This window comes from Hylaeus anthracinus, unplaced genomic scaffold (assembly GCF_026225885.1).
Source record: "Hylaeus anthracinus isolate JK02 unplaced genomic scaffold, UHH_iyHylAnth1.0_haploid 12001, whole genome shotgun sequence".
Classification (NCBI taxonomy): Eukaryota; Metazoa; Arthropoda; class Insecta; order Hymenoptera; family Colletidae; genus Hylaeus; species Hylaeus anthracinus.
The window spans coordinates 1890378-1904949 of record NW_026534348.1 but is presented as its reverse complement, the minus strand read 5'-3'; the positions used below and the strand labels follow the sequence as shown (position 1 = coordinate 1904949).

The 14572-nt window shown below is 38.8% G+C and overlaps 1 protein-coding gene and 2 long non-coding RNA genes across 6 annotated transcripts; all 3 read right to left on the bottom strand.

Annotated features, from left to right (window-relative positions):
• Window positions 1-414: 414 nt before the first annotated feature.
• LOC128891075 (pro-resilin-like) lies at window positions 415-10279 on the bottom strand. 4 transcript variants are annotated; one of them, XM_054150263.1, is made up of 4 exons: window positions 8095-10279; window positions 6591-6710; window positions 2703-3047; window positions 415-1917 (listed from the first exon to the last, which is right to left on the bottom strand). In XM_054150263.1, exons 2-4 carry the CDS (start codon window positions 6603-6605, stop codon window positions 1651-1653), a joined length of 627 nt encoding a protein of 208 aa, XP_054006238.1. In that variant the 5' UTR covers window positions 6606-6710; window positions 8095-10279; the 3' UTR covers window positions 415-1650. The 4 variants fall into 4 exon arrangements, with proteins under 4 accessions (XP_054006238.1, XP_054006236.1, XP_054006237.1 ...); XM_054150261.1 differs by having other exon boundaries at window positions 8099-10279; XM_054150262.1 differs by lacking the exon at window positions 8095-10279 and having other exon boundaries at window positions 6591-7541.
• Window positions 4188-5400, bottom strand: LOC128891078 (uncharacterized). The gene is made up of 3 exons (XR_008460740.1): window positions 4706-5400; window positions 4492-4645; window positions 4188-4424 (listed from the first exon to the last, which is right to left on the bottom strand). It is a non-coding gene; the product is annotated as an uncharacterized LOC128891078 (long non-coding RNA).
• An 853-nt stretch (window positions 10280-11132) lies between the features above and the next one.
• Window positions 11133-14572, bottom strand: LOC128891077 (uncharacterized). Its single transcript, XR_008460739.1, has 2 exons — window positions 13491-14572; window positions 11133-13418 (listed from the first exon to the last, which is right to left on the bottom strand). It is a non-coding gene; the product is annotated as an uncharacterized LOC128891077 (long non-coding RNA).

Here is a 14572-nt window from a genome sequence, read left to right as displayed (position 1 = left end):
TATTTTATACCTCCTACGTGTTCATGTCCATTGGACACATTTAACTGAAGAATAAAAAATATACTCTGGACTAAAGTGTTATCTTTGATTACATAAATCTAAAATTTGCACCGGCAGGGATATTAAAAATTATCAAATATTTAACCACTTGCAATTGCAAATACAATTTTCTTTTGTTTAGGTTCCGCGAATACAATTGCAGATCCTGAAGAAGAGTGCTACCCGTTAAACTGTACTTTTCAACCATATGTTGTCGTGTAATATGCATTTACCTGACAATATCTATTATGTAACAAATTCGTTAAATATATTTCTTTACCAAGATTAATTATTTAATTGGAATTATTGAAGCATTTTCCACAATTATTATTTGTATTAGTATTATTTTTCTACAATTGTTATTCCAGGAATAACAATCTTTTTCTAAACATTTTCTGTCCTCAGCTTTTTTCGAGTTTGGAAATAATGATACATGTTTTTTCTTTTCCAATAAAATTATGGTAGGAATTGATGTTTTTCATTGTTTAGGAATAATAAAAGGGCAAATGATATGTAATCATAATCTTCTATAGATACATTAATAATATTGGTCCATTTGGTATTATACATATTTCATATATATGCTAAACATGGTATAATAATAATTTTGGTCTGAGTTCGGTATATACACTACATCAATAATTTGTTGTCAACTAGCTATCAGGTAACTTAATATTACTCATTTATTCACAAGAGATTGTGTTTACCAATTATTTCACTTCTATTATTTCTCAAAAATAAAAAACAACATTTTTACCATAATTCATTGTATCATGACTTTTAAATATATAGAAATATAAATAAGAGAAGTAAAGTAGCGCGTAATGAAGATCGAAGTTCATTATGTACTTTTCTCATATTTGACACGGATAGCAATCCTAGCAGTGGATACCAACTGTAAACGAAGCGACATAAAACGTAAAATAAAAATTTTAATTATCTAGACGATTCGAGCAATTAGAGACAAAGCTGAACAAAATTCTTATCTGTATGAAAATTTCGAATAACGGATGAAAGATAAACGATTTTTTGTGGGTTATTCGTTTAACAAAAATTAAAATTTGAATTGTAAATAAAATTACAGTACCGCGAATAAATCATTACACGTTGCTATTATTCGTCATCCATTATTCGAAATTTCATTTTGCCCATGTCTGATTACTGCCAACGAATGGAAGTCGAAGGGACGTCGAACCTGCACGGTGAGAACTATAAAAACCGCGAAACAAACGTGTACTAAACCCTTTCGTGCACACCGTATAGTTTTCGATTCACATAACAGTTTCAGACAATTTGCCTTATGATTAAAATATCTACCGTGTTCACCTTTCGCGAATTATTCTTTAGTTCATAAAAGTATTTCGCTTGCGATTATGTTTAATGCGATTTTCTATAATGATGGTAAACCAATAATAAAAACGATCTACGTTGCGTTTATTTTTAATTTCGTTTCCATCGTAATTTACTTATGTTTGCGATCAAACAAACCGTCATGAGTTAAGGAAAAAAAAAAGATAAGAAAAGAAAATAATAGACATTCGCTGCATCTAGGCGAGGGCACGAAGAGATAAATATCGTACAAGTTTGCAACCCCTAGGCACCATGTTACAATTAATAGCCAGCGAAGCTGCCCGGCGGCCGAGGAACGTCGAAACGGGGATTTCCGTCGTAGGAGACTTGCGCGCTGAACCCGTGTTTCCAGTCGGCGGTGTAACGAACGATCTGCGTCCTTCCGTCCGGAAGTTGGACTCTGTACTCGCCGCGAACGATGTCGCCGTCGCTAATTGCGTTGTGGGAGTAGTCGTTGCCGAATGCATCCTCCTTCACTGCGTAATTAAAATCGAACGGCATGCCTGGCTCGTGATGGTGGTGATCATGCTAAAATTAATTGCTTGGAGTAAAATTTATTCTATCGATTATTGAATAGGGTTGAGTAACTGTTGGTTTATTATTAAGGGGAGAGTTTGGTCCAGATAATGTATTTTTCTAATGCATATAATTTCTAGGTGTAATTCATTTTTGTTATTGAAACTTTTTGTTTTGAAACTGTCCGAGGAGATTAAAGAAATATTAACCCTTTGCACTCGAGAGGCGACTCACTCACCACTAGGATTCACGCAGCAAATCTATCAGCAGTAATGTTTCTTTAGGTTTAGTTTCTAAGATTAGCATTCCTGGCAATAAAATGGTAAGAAAGCATCTCGAGTTTCTACGCGATAGACAGTCGCTGTAGAATTGGGTACGCATTAGTCAGCCGCAGTAGCATAGGCCACGCGTTAGTCAGCCGCAGTAGCCTAGGCTACGCGTTAGTCAGCCGCAGTAGCCTAGGTTACGCGTTAGTCAGCCGCAGTAGCATAGCCTACGCACTAGGCAGCCGCAGTAGTATAGGCTACGCTTTAATCACAAATACATACGGTGTATACATACATACACACGTATTAAAATTAACGGTCGATAATACAAATGAACTAAAAAAATGAACAACTAAGGATCCTTTAGCTGAATGCTTGAACTTTGTTACTTACATAGAAGAATCGTTTCTGCTTGTTGGATTACTGTATGTTAAAAGAATGATTATTATTTCATATTTATATCACTTTGGCTACTACATGTAGTTGTATATGTGCTGTTTCTGAAAAACGGTTTACGGTATTATTACTTACTCCACCGGGAGTAATGGTGTTTCCAGTAGGTCCGGTCGGTACTCCATAGTCTGGAAACTCTGGAGTGGGTCTCGGACCTGGCGGCGGATAACCCTCGCCAGGAGTTGGCCTCGACGGCGGGAATTTCGGGGTTGGTTTTGGATTAGGATAAGGACGCGTTGTTCGGCTTGGATAAGGCGTTGTTGATGAAAAGGGTGGTCTGGAGGTCGAGGGCTTGGGGAATGGTATCCGTGGCGTATCGTAATTGTAACCCTTCGTTGGCTCGGGAGGCAGGTACGTGTTACGTCTTGTTCCTGGAGGTAAATCGCAGATGACGTACACCACTGCCATGCAGAGTATTGTTATCTGCAATAAAACATGTAATCGATATTTGTTATATCTGATATTGTTAATCATATTGTGATTTTACATTATAATTATCATAATTCAACATCTAGTTATTAATAATTAACTGATATCAAGTTTTTTGAATAAATAAAAAAAATACCGAAAAATGTGGCTCCATCTCTCGGCGAACCCCCCAAGTTTGTCGTGAAATAGTTCCCACCTCACGCCGCTAGATGGCGCCACACTTTTCGGGATAATTATTTATTTAAAAAGCTCGATATCAGTCAATTATTAGTTCTCGAATCAACAACTAGATGTTGAAATAAATATTCCTATTCTTCATTGAATCGTTACAAGGGGAACAAAAAAAATTGCAAATACTTAACTAGAAAAAAATAGTACCGTTTATGAATCGTACTGTGAAATGTCGTCATACATATATCGTTCGTAAGTGATTTAAAAGTAGGTACAATGCCAACGAGCCTCGCCGGTTCTATATGAATAAATCAGGGACAGGATTTAAGTGCCTCTTCAGAAATAAATGTCCCTCCCACTCCCGCCCTCCTACTCTCATTTACACAATCGCATTCAATTACCGTGCAATAATCGTTCGACGCGCAACTTTTAATAGTACCGCGTTTCCTCTCTCTAACAAAACGCGTGTCAGCTGCGGATAATCGTGATGAGAACGTAATGAACTGCTGGCGTGTTGCAAACTGATGTACCAGATTTGGTAATAGGACGACAGATGTATAATGCGACGGTCGAGGCGAGCGCGGTGCTGGATTTAACGCGGACAACGTTTTCCTCAATTACGAACTGAACGGAGAGGATGCCCTCGTATTTCGTAAGGTTAGCTTGTTAGGACACGTGTTATAAGCGACGGCAACAATTAGCTTGTTACGAACGTATTGACCAATAGTGATCGATGCCTTAACGCGTTGACTGCCAAACGAATATTCTTGATAAATTTCTGCTAAGATTAAATATTATTTAGACTATCGGAGTCTAGGCAATGAAACATTTATCGTGGTATTTAGTTCCGTAATTATATGGGTGACATGGCGATCAACGTGTTAAGGGGGTATACTGGATTAGGAGGTCTAAAATAAAGGCGGTTTCTCGTGAATTTTTTTCAGATGGAAAAAAAAGTAATTAATTCTATCGAACTTTTTATCCTATTTTCATACATATTTGAGTAGTCTGTAGAAATTTGTTCAACAAGAAATATTCGAATCGATTCGTCTGCGACGTACATTTGTAGAGCAGCTCACAATTAAAACCTCCTATCGGCGGGAAAGATGCAGGTCGTAATTTTGGTCTGCCACAAAAAAAATCAAAAGAAACTTTCATCTTAGTTAATATTTCTTCTATGTGAACTAAATAAATTCATACCTAAAATTTTAAACAACTTTTTTATCAAGTTAAAGTGATTTTTTTTTTTCAACCAAAGAACTCGTACTTTTTTTTCAAACTTGCAGTAATTTCACATTTCACCATTTTCGCGGGTTTTCCAAACGTAACCTCAAACGAACAAATCTTCTTCCTTACTTTCGATTTGTTTCTTATACGTAGAATCACCCCCACCTCGGTTGTACCACCGATGCTAGAACACCCTGTATAGAAACAAATTATTGCGACCAGAAGCTGGTGAAAAGAATTAAGGAGTTACTTACTGCGCGAGATAACTGCGGGAAGATATTTCACGCTGTGAATATGTCGCTTATTTGCAGTAGTTTCGCAACGAATTAATTACGCATCTTCCGCCTCATTTCTAATTCGCGACTTCGCCGGCTCCGGCACAAAGAAATGCGTGCGAATGCCTTCTTACTGGTTTCGTTCCTCGTCAGATCCGGTTTCAGATCACGAAATTAATATGACCGTGTGCGGGTTAAAACAAAAATGCCAAGAAGCATTGTTGTATTCGGAAACGGCGAGATCGGTTTCACGTTGAAAAGATCGCTCTCAAATTAGAAAGGCTGTCATTAACAGAGAAACACTGGGAACGAATTTTACAAATTAAATACATATTCTTTTTTTTTTCCTCTCCCACGTAAATGAAAGATGCGTATGTTAGAATTCGATTTGATAGGATGTATAAATTCGCCTGTGGCGAATAAGAAACTTGAATATTGTAATTGTTGGGTTTCCAACGCAATCGTAAGAATTGTATCAAAAACGATCCATTACCGTCGCATCTGTACGAATATTATAGATCAGCTTTTTCCGAACACTTGAAAGAATTCGGACGAACGAATCACGATCGCGGTGAAATGAAGATTTGATCTCGACTCTGGCGGTAGTCGCGTCGGGATTCCTCGGCGCCCGGAGGCGATTGGCGAACGTATGCATATCGATAAATCAATTACAAATCTCCGGCGTGTGATTCATCTCCTTCCTGATGAATCGCAGAATCCGCGAGGAGTACGCGACGCCGAGGAATAACTCGCGATAATTTGTTGACACCTCTGCCGTCTGGCCACGTGAATTGAGATTTATGCGTCGCGAGGCTTACCGCTAGGGAGGCTGTAATTAATTATAATAATTACACGGCCGAAGGAAGCGGTGTTCACGGTTTCAAACAACACTTCAGGCGTCGGTGTTACTTATCACTTTTCACTCGGCGGACTATTACTTCGGGATCTGTGTGTATCTCTCGATGCTTCTTTTATAACGCGGTAGATGGAATGTCTTATCGAAATCGAAGGCAACGTGATCGACTTTTTCACGATCGTACTCGTCTACGGTTTATTCACACCACATGTTTCTATCTTCGATTATTAAATTCTGCTTGATTTAGTCGCAACTACTTCTTACATTAAAAGTAAAGAAAACAAAGAACGATGCATGAATAATTATAAACAAAAATATTTATAAATTAAGTTTTGAATTTTTCATTAGTATTTCGATTCTACAACACTGTCTTATACTACGATGAATTGTTTGTAAGTTGCTGTTTCGTGATATTCTCGTGATATTTGTGTGATTAATTTGTTAAAATATTTTACGATCATTTTCTACTATTTATTTAACATCTCCGAGGTCACACGTTCTGGAAACAACGCGTCGGTCACAGGGGGTCCGAATGACCGCAGTCATGTTTAAACGATTTCCGCGTTGCCGGTATCGTCCCGAACGACTCATAAAAATTCAGGATATTAGTTTGAACCTTTCGGAACGAGAGTATCGTGGACAAAATTTGTATCGCGTTTACAAAATTGCGAAAAAAAATCAGCAAGGAGGCAATGCGTGAAAAAAAATATTTTTTTTTTACTAAAAAAAAAAAAAATCATAACTGGAAATTTGTAATATATTTTCATAGAATTAATCATTTATAGTAATTCTAGCTTAAAGTTGCGCTTGGGGTAATTTTGAGCGCGGGTTAAGCTAATGTCTGAACTTGAAGAGGACTAGCATGCTTAGGTAAAACGTTGCTAAATAAAGAATACATCAATTTTTCTCGTTACTAAAAAACGTTCCAGTCAGATGTACCAGTGGTAAATATTGACCGTTAAGTGAGTTGTACAAATAGTTAAACGTTAATCAATTCGAGGCACATACCTGGAGGTAAAACATGTTGTTGGGGCACCAATGTTGACCCAGGCGTGTCGAAATTAACTCACGCACCGCTTTTCGGAACGTTCACTGTGGGGAATGGGAAGTCGACTCTTTATAAAAGCACTGGAATAGTACAAAATCGAATCAAGTATAAATGAAGGTAGAGAACGAGGAATTCCCAGGTTTGAGTTCGAGGCATGGAGTAATGTACGAAAGGGCACAGAATTACAATTTTCAAGCGCATCCAATAATGGAAGCATAAATTATCGTGATCCGACTTAATGCGCGCTTTACGACATAAAGGGTTGAATAGACCTCAGCGACATTTCACGGTTAACCACACCCTAACTTCGGTACGATTGTTGGCAGCATTGCATGCATACACACCACTCCCTGATGGGAATCACGGGTACAGGAACTTGGCTTTCTCTGTTGGTGAATCTTCGACAACCGGATCAGTTGACTATTCACTTTAGATAAAAACTCTTGATTTATGTACTATTCCAGCGATTATATACCGTTAAAAGGACCTTTTTCTTTGTCGGAATTTGCTTGCACAGACGGATTAAGTTAAGCTTAAGACGTTTAAGTCAAGTTTCATTATTTTATAAGAGATGTTGAAAAGATCAGTTAAGAATCATTTGATTTCTACCCGTAATTTAGCTTCTCGCGTGCAATCGATTCTATACGAAAAGATTTACGTTTCAGTTTTTTAGTTCACAAAGAAGTACTAGCTCGTCGATAGTGGAATTTCTTTACGGACATTTCGCGTTCAACTACGTCTTTAGAAAACGAAAAGGAACGCAATGGAACGCAATGCCGCAGAACAACGTTAACGAAGAATAGCAACGATCTGGCGACGAAGAAGAAAGTAGTCTCCAGTTCTCGTTAAAGAAGTCACAGAAGACACTCGAGATGTATCTTCCACAAGGTATCGCTCGACAGAGATATAAAAGATTCTATATTACGATAACTATAATAAATTGCAATTTTTAGGCAAGGCGTGATCGCTAACAACCTTGCAGTTGATGCGACGTTAAATAAAAAGATTCGGGAAAGAAAACGGAAAGAAGAAAACGTGAAAAATTCAGAAAAGAAAAGAATCGATAGATTTACGACGAAGTTCCCAAAGGAACGCAATCCAGCGAAACAACGTTAACGAAAAATCGAATCGATAGAGCTCTGTTGAAGTTGAGATCGCGCTGGAAGCGCTACATCCGCGACTATAGTAGTTTCCCAATGGAACGCAATGTCGCAAAACAACGTTAACGAAGAATTGCAACGATCTGGCGACGAAGAAGAAAGTAGTCTCCAGTTCTCGTTAAAGAAGTCACAGAAGACACTCGAGATGTATCTTCCACAAGGTATCACTCGACAGAGATATAAAAGATTCCTGGTCCCGTGAAGAATCGGGATCAGAGGAGCAGCGCCGTAGGGGTAGTGCCGCTGAAGTGTCGCCGAGGTCTGAGGAAGTCTAGGTCTTTCGGGCCCGTCCTCGGAATCGGACCTACGTCGGATTACACGGATACAGTTCGGATGAAGCACGTGTTCTCGTCGTATAACAATATCGTTGCACTCCGGCACACAGCTGTGAATAAAGTCAGTACGTAACTGCTGGGCATGCTGGCAGGATGGGTTTATATAGCGTGGCTCTAATAAGATGATACTTGAACGTGTTGGGACCGGGGCCCCCATGAAACAGAAAGGGGGGATGATGATGCGCGTTGCCTTGCTTCGTTTCACCTTGCCTCACATTGCCTTAGAACCTTGCCTGGACTGACCCGGAGAAGGCGAGTACTGCGCCACTTTTGTTTTTTTCGACCCATTCAATTCTGGACAACCTCTTTCTCGAGGTGGAAAAGAAAATGTCAGGGATGTTTAGGACGTACAGTCGCTCGCGCATTCGTTCGCGTACCTCGCGAATTTAGGAACCGTCCTGTTAGTTTCTGTCTTCCTTGGTTTCAGCTGTGCGACGACTAGACCTGCGGATCTTTATGCATTTATAGGAAATTTGAATATGCAAGAACCTACAAAATGCAAACAATGTACAAGAATAGAAAAAAGATTGGAAGTGAAGTTCGTGTTGTAACATTTGCAGAATAAAAGAAATTTCTATTATATTTTGAACAAAAGAGAAGCGACATTTGAAGTAAATACTATCGAAAGAAATTTGTATCAACTATATGATCGCATAAATGGATAAAAATATAAATACGCACATTTGTAATTTGTAGATTGGAAATTATAATTTAATACAGAATAATTGGAGGTATGGTATAATCAACGTGGCAAATGTCGTAGTAAATATATTCTCTTCATTACTGTAATTACTCTATCTTGTTCGTTCGCATTTGTTCGAGGATTTGTTGTATAGTCGTTATTATAATCGTCGTCATTACAATTTCTTAGATTTAGTATACATATATACTCTACAGTCAACACGGTACAGCTTCAACAATTCTACAATTGCAGAATTTCTAATTCAGAGTGCTATGCAATGGAGAGTGCAATGCTTCTAATAATTGCCAGGAATTCGCAATCATTGAACGTAATTACATCGGAGTGTTTTATACGAAGCCCGTACTCGCATCCAGCAGTCATTAAGGGTCTCTCATTAACGATTCAATAACACGTCTGTGCGTGGATTTGACGTAAATCGAATCATTTCATCAAATACGGAAATCATTAAGGCAAAGAAGAAACAGTTCGAGGGGCGCATCATGCAATAAGCATGTATGAAATTTCCACGTATCGAGGAATCGAGCAATCGAGATGTACAACGAGATAGACGGGAATGGAAAGCGTTATGTGTACGTGTCCGGAGCAATTTTTGATGATAATTTAGATGACTTGTAGAGACGAACAGAACACGCTTACGTTCGCGTACAGAACGAAAATTTTAAAGAATACGTATCAGGACGTATTTAGAAAAACAATTTTATCGTTCGTACAAAGATTGGCCTTTCTGCGCCATTCCGAAGTAAAAAAAATTCCGTAGTATATGTTTCTCTAAAGAAACCTGCGGGTCGAGATCACGTCCTGAAAAAATTTGAACCACCCCTTTCTCCCGTCGCAATCCCTCCATTGCGCCGAGGTCCGATTAAATGTAAACATGACAAATCGCTTCGCGCATTTCGTTGCATCGTGGGAAGGCTAATCCGGATCAACACGATCCAAATGATCTTTCGAGCCCGCGAGCTGACTCTTAGCCTCGAAGGTGCAGCATGAAGAAGTCATTCCATCGATTATCGTGGTACGTATCAGAAAGAATTTGATATTTCATCGGTGTTCTCGAACGATCGCGAGGGATTGAACGCTTCATTGATGCGTCGAGTCTCGTGACTCCTTTCGGCGATCCCCTTTCTTGCGATCGTTCAACGTTACCAGTTGCTCGAGCAGCTCGGGTTCTATGAAAAAGCAAAACCACGGTCGAACTTTGCTATAACGAGCACCTATGTAGCGAAATCACAGCCGGAATCAGCGAAAAGCCATAATGCTCCTAATTCATGCGCAATAGCGAGTCGCTCTATAGGCAACGCTTATTGTTAGCCTAGGTGTCGATCGAAGGAGGCCCACGAAATAAATCCTTCGAATACACGTTTTTGTTATTTATATGCAACGTGCAGAAAATATGTCATCTTAACACTTTATATACCGAGCTATTTAGAAACGGTGCTCTTAAACACTGCTCTTAAACACTGCTCTTAAACAAATATTTAATACTCGTCAAATTTGACATTCCGTGTATTTTAAACAAATTCTCAGATCGCAACATCACGAGTACTGTCTACTTCGAAATGGATTTGAACGTATTTCAATTTCGTCAAAGTCTCCAACTTTCAGTGCATCGATTAGAAAGGGACGACCCTGCAAATTGTCGCTAACAATACCTGTTAGACGCCTGTAGTCCAACCTCCTATTATATTTATTATCATAGAACAGTTTTTCGAATCTCCTTTATTCCTTAAAAAAAAAAAAGAAAAAAAAACGGTATTGCTTGTAGGATGACCTAATATCTTCGGAGCTACCAGCATCCTCGGCGCATAGCATCGGCAGGCAAGCGGAGAAAGGCACGCGCGGGTACGCACGCTCAGAATTACTTGGCGAGCAATCCGCCTCCTCACCCAGCGTTATGTGCATCCAGCAAGACCGAGCAAGACCAGGTCAGGGCAGAGTACTTGTATTATTACTTCAACCCTTTCACGGCCGAGGAGATGCCTAGTTTCTGCGTTTACGCTTGAACGCAACGGCAGCACGGTTTTGAAAGCCGAGAAGAAGAGTGCTGAATCTTACTAACAATAAGAGGTGTTCACTGTAGTGTAACGTTCACTTTTTAACGGGTTTTCGCGCAATGATAGCGTTCGAAAGATCGAGTGGTATACAGATTTTCTGGCAGTTTTTGAAATCGCACTGCTTTACCCGGATTGATTCGAATAATGTCACGCGATTAAAGAAAAAAGATTTCATATTAAGGTTGAAGGTTTCGATTGAAAAAGTATATACAGGAGTACGTGTAGAGGTATAAAGAATTAATACCAAATAATATTAATTCATATACGTTTATATACATTTACAGTTAGTCGTAGCGAGAACCAAAATTAAAGAATATCTAATTATCCTATATAATCCAATAGTCCTATTATTTAATTTTGGCAGCTAAGTTTGAAATCATTAATCTAGAATAATGCACACAAAAATGAAGGTGTGTTTAAAGGCCTATTTCTCAACGAAAAAATAATAATGAAAATTCTTTCTTAATTTCATTTAACAACTTTTCATCAACCGGTTCATAGGTCAGTCGTTATGGTACCATGGATCTCTTTCATCTGAAAATTATAGCGTACATATACTTTGTATGTTTGTGTGTTTCTTTTTTCTAGTTACTCGCAAGTGGAAAATACATAAATAATGTGGGATATAGGATCGTTAGATCTATTCGTTTATTTGAAAATACTCGATTGAACTCGACTATAATTCGACTCGAAAGTAAATGTAGAAAACTTCGTTAAACGAGGAAAGGACTGAAAGGAAAGGTGAGAAACTGTGAAGCATTTCGCTGCAGTCATCGCACAACATAAATGCGCAATTATTACAGGAAGCGAAAAACGTGCGAACGCGAGTCGAAGAAAAACGACGAAAAACGACGCATAAAAACAGCTGATCGCGTGGCACCTGAGTGCGTTCACCTGCGACCGAGAACGTGTGTGCCCGTCGAAATAATAACATGTAAAGGTCCTTTTAGACGATCATATCTGTTCTCGGTTCAGTTTCAGTTTCTATTCTCGTTTCGTTTCAGTTCGGAAAACTTGGTGCTTTTACACGATCCGTTCAGTTCTCGCTATTCCCAGTCGTTTCAGTTTTTTGCAAGCCAATAATATATCGACAAGAGCGACGCTCTTGTCAAAAGTTTTTCGTTTTTCCAGTTTGGAAAAATCCGAGATACTCGTAACAAAACATATTTAGTCTTGGAGTGCAACGTGGACATGTATACCTTAGAGCCGCGGCGTACCTGTCGTCTTAGGAATCAATTACCTGTGCTAATAAAGGAATAACTGCTGTTTCGGGTTACGACCTCACAATATCCCTACCAACAACTATATCTAAACGTGGAGCGACTGTCTTTTTACTGACGTTTCAGTGGTTACGTTCTCGATAAAGCTCCTTACTATTATATTAATCGTTAATCGTTCATCGATCGTCCCGAACAATTACGATTATCTTAATCGTAGTCGTTGAGAACGATTAGCAGTATTCATTTGTCAATTGTTAATCGTCAGTCGCATAGCGATTACTTCAATCGTTAATCGTCATGACTGATTCTTATTAATCAGTCATACCATTAATCTTGATTACTTCTGTCGATTATTCCTTCAATTGTATCGGCTAATCAATCGATACTAGAATACGACGTTAATTAATTAATCTCAAGATCGATTCTGCCTGAAAGTGTTAATTTGCTTCCTCCTCTTGTTTTCCTCTTGCCTCGAGAAGCCTGGTGTCGTTTACGTTTCATTAGCCGCAAGAGAATTTGAAAAAACAAATATTTTGCTAAGAGCGCACATGATTATTGAGCTTTTCAGAGCAGTCGTAGAGTATATGGGGTAGAATTTTATCAAATATATTCGTTAAATTATGACATTAAGGCGTTTTATCTCTCGACGGTTAACTGTTGTAGTTATTTGGTTTTTTCGCGATGTATTCGTTATTTGTACAATTTACTAGTGATATTTCAAATGAATTCCAAAAATTAATTAAATTCTATTAAATAAGAGGACCAAGTAAACATTTTCTCTGTTAATTTTAATAGAAAAATAATTGAATAAATTCGTTCTTTATTCGTCTTCAATTGTTCGACATTTAACGTAAATCCTTGTCCTTGTAATTTCGTTTAATATTATTCTTTCATCAAAGGGCGAACGGTTCGGGTAACTTTCGACCTCTGAGAGGCTCTGGTCAGCAGTTCCTCGAAGAACCGTTTACCTCTACATTCGAGGTCACCTTTGTCTACTTTCAAGTCTGACGAACACAGAGAAAGATATCAAAGAGATCGCCGCGGTTCGTGGGAAGTGGTGCGAGACAAGTTGCGAAACATCTAGTTAGACGCTCTATCTGAGGAAGACATCCCAGCGTGAGTAGGATGCGTTTTCGATTGCGAAACTGTGGAATGTTGCTGCACGAATTATTGAATAATTGCAATCGCGGTAACGCCTACTTCAACGGGATTCAGACAGAAGTCCGTCGATGGGTTCGTGGTGTCTTCAATGGAAATCGCGCGAAACGATCTTCTGAGAAGATGGCGTGGGTGTGGAACGATTCTGGTTACGCTGCTGCCTGGTGAAATACAATCTTATTATTATTAAAATAAAGTTCTCATTATTAGGCATAGTATGTCAGTTCACATACTTCAAATAATAGGGCCGTTTCACTATTTCGTTACCATATTAACTGTGTTTGCCAATTATTATGCAACGATTTAGTATAACAACGTGGTTGCATCGTTCGTATCACTCTGGATTGTATCATCGTGCGTATTTTTAGCAATATAGCTTCAGTATATTAGTAATACCATAATTTTGAAAAATAATTGGTTTAATAATCCTTAAAGAATACAATAATTATCAACAAATATTCAATTAAGAGAGCGAAATGAAAAATCGCTATGAAAGTGTTAAAAGAAGCCAAAACATCAAATAATAGGCTTTCACACGTGCTCGTCCAGGAGTAGTTTTATGTTACATGTTTAGTTTGATTCGTTCTGAAAGGTTCATTTTTCCTTACGGAACGGATCACGCGCTTACGTACGAGTCACGGGTGCGACTCTTCGGGAGAAAGTGCAGAAAGATTTTGAGGACGTAACGTGAAATACAATATTGTGCATAAAATTATGAAACGTGAAATTGAAATCGCATTAAACAATCGGCGAATTTATTCTCGTGCCAGTGCCAGACACCGCGAGCAATTCCTGGTGCCCGCGTAAGAAAGAAAAGAAACGCACGAGGAAAGTAAGAGACAACGGCGACGGCTCGGTTTGCGCAATACCTTAAAAGCGAAAAACTTCAAGATCGGTCGATCGTAAAAATCGCCTGAGCGCGAACTAATTGCATCGACGCTGACCTGCAAACATTACGTCCGCGCGTCATGAGAAAGTTTTCTCTTCCATCTTAATTTTTCCGTAGTCATCAAGGCTGCATCGGCGTCGTACGCCTGAGAATCACTCCCTGAACTGAATGGGAAAGGTACACCTTCCTACCTCCTCCTAAATATCATCTGGAAGCCTTTGCATCAATATTTGAAATTGCGTACAAGGAAAATTTAAATAAATTCCAGATGTTAAATTGCGTTCGTACAAATAAGGTTCAAGCAGATGACCGTGTAATACTCCACACCAAACATTCGCTGCAAGTTTTTGTTGAATATTATCTTGTCCGAGCCAGCGAGGATTGCCTTTGGACCAGAAATGATGATTGTGACTGTTAATTATATTG

Bases quoted from the DNA above. Each gene is read 5' to 3' on its own strand.
- LOC128891075 (XM_054150263.1), bottom strand. The intron at 1,918-2,702 runs GTAAGTAATAAT...AATTAATTTTAG, and splicing joins ACACCATTACTCCCGGTGGA to CATGATCACCACCATCACGA.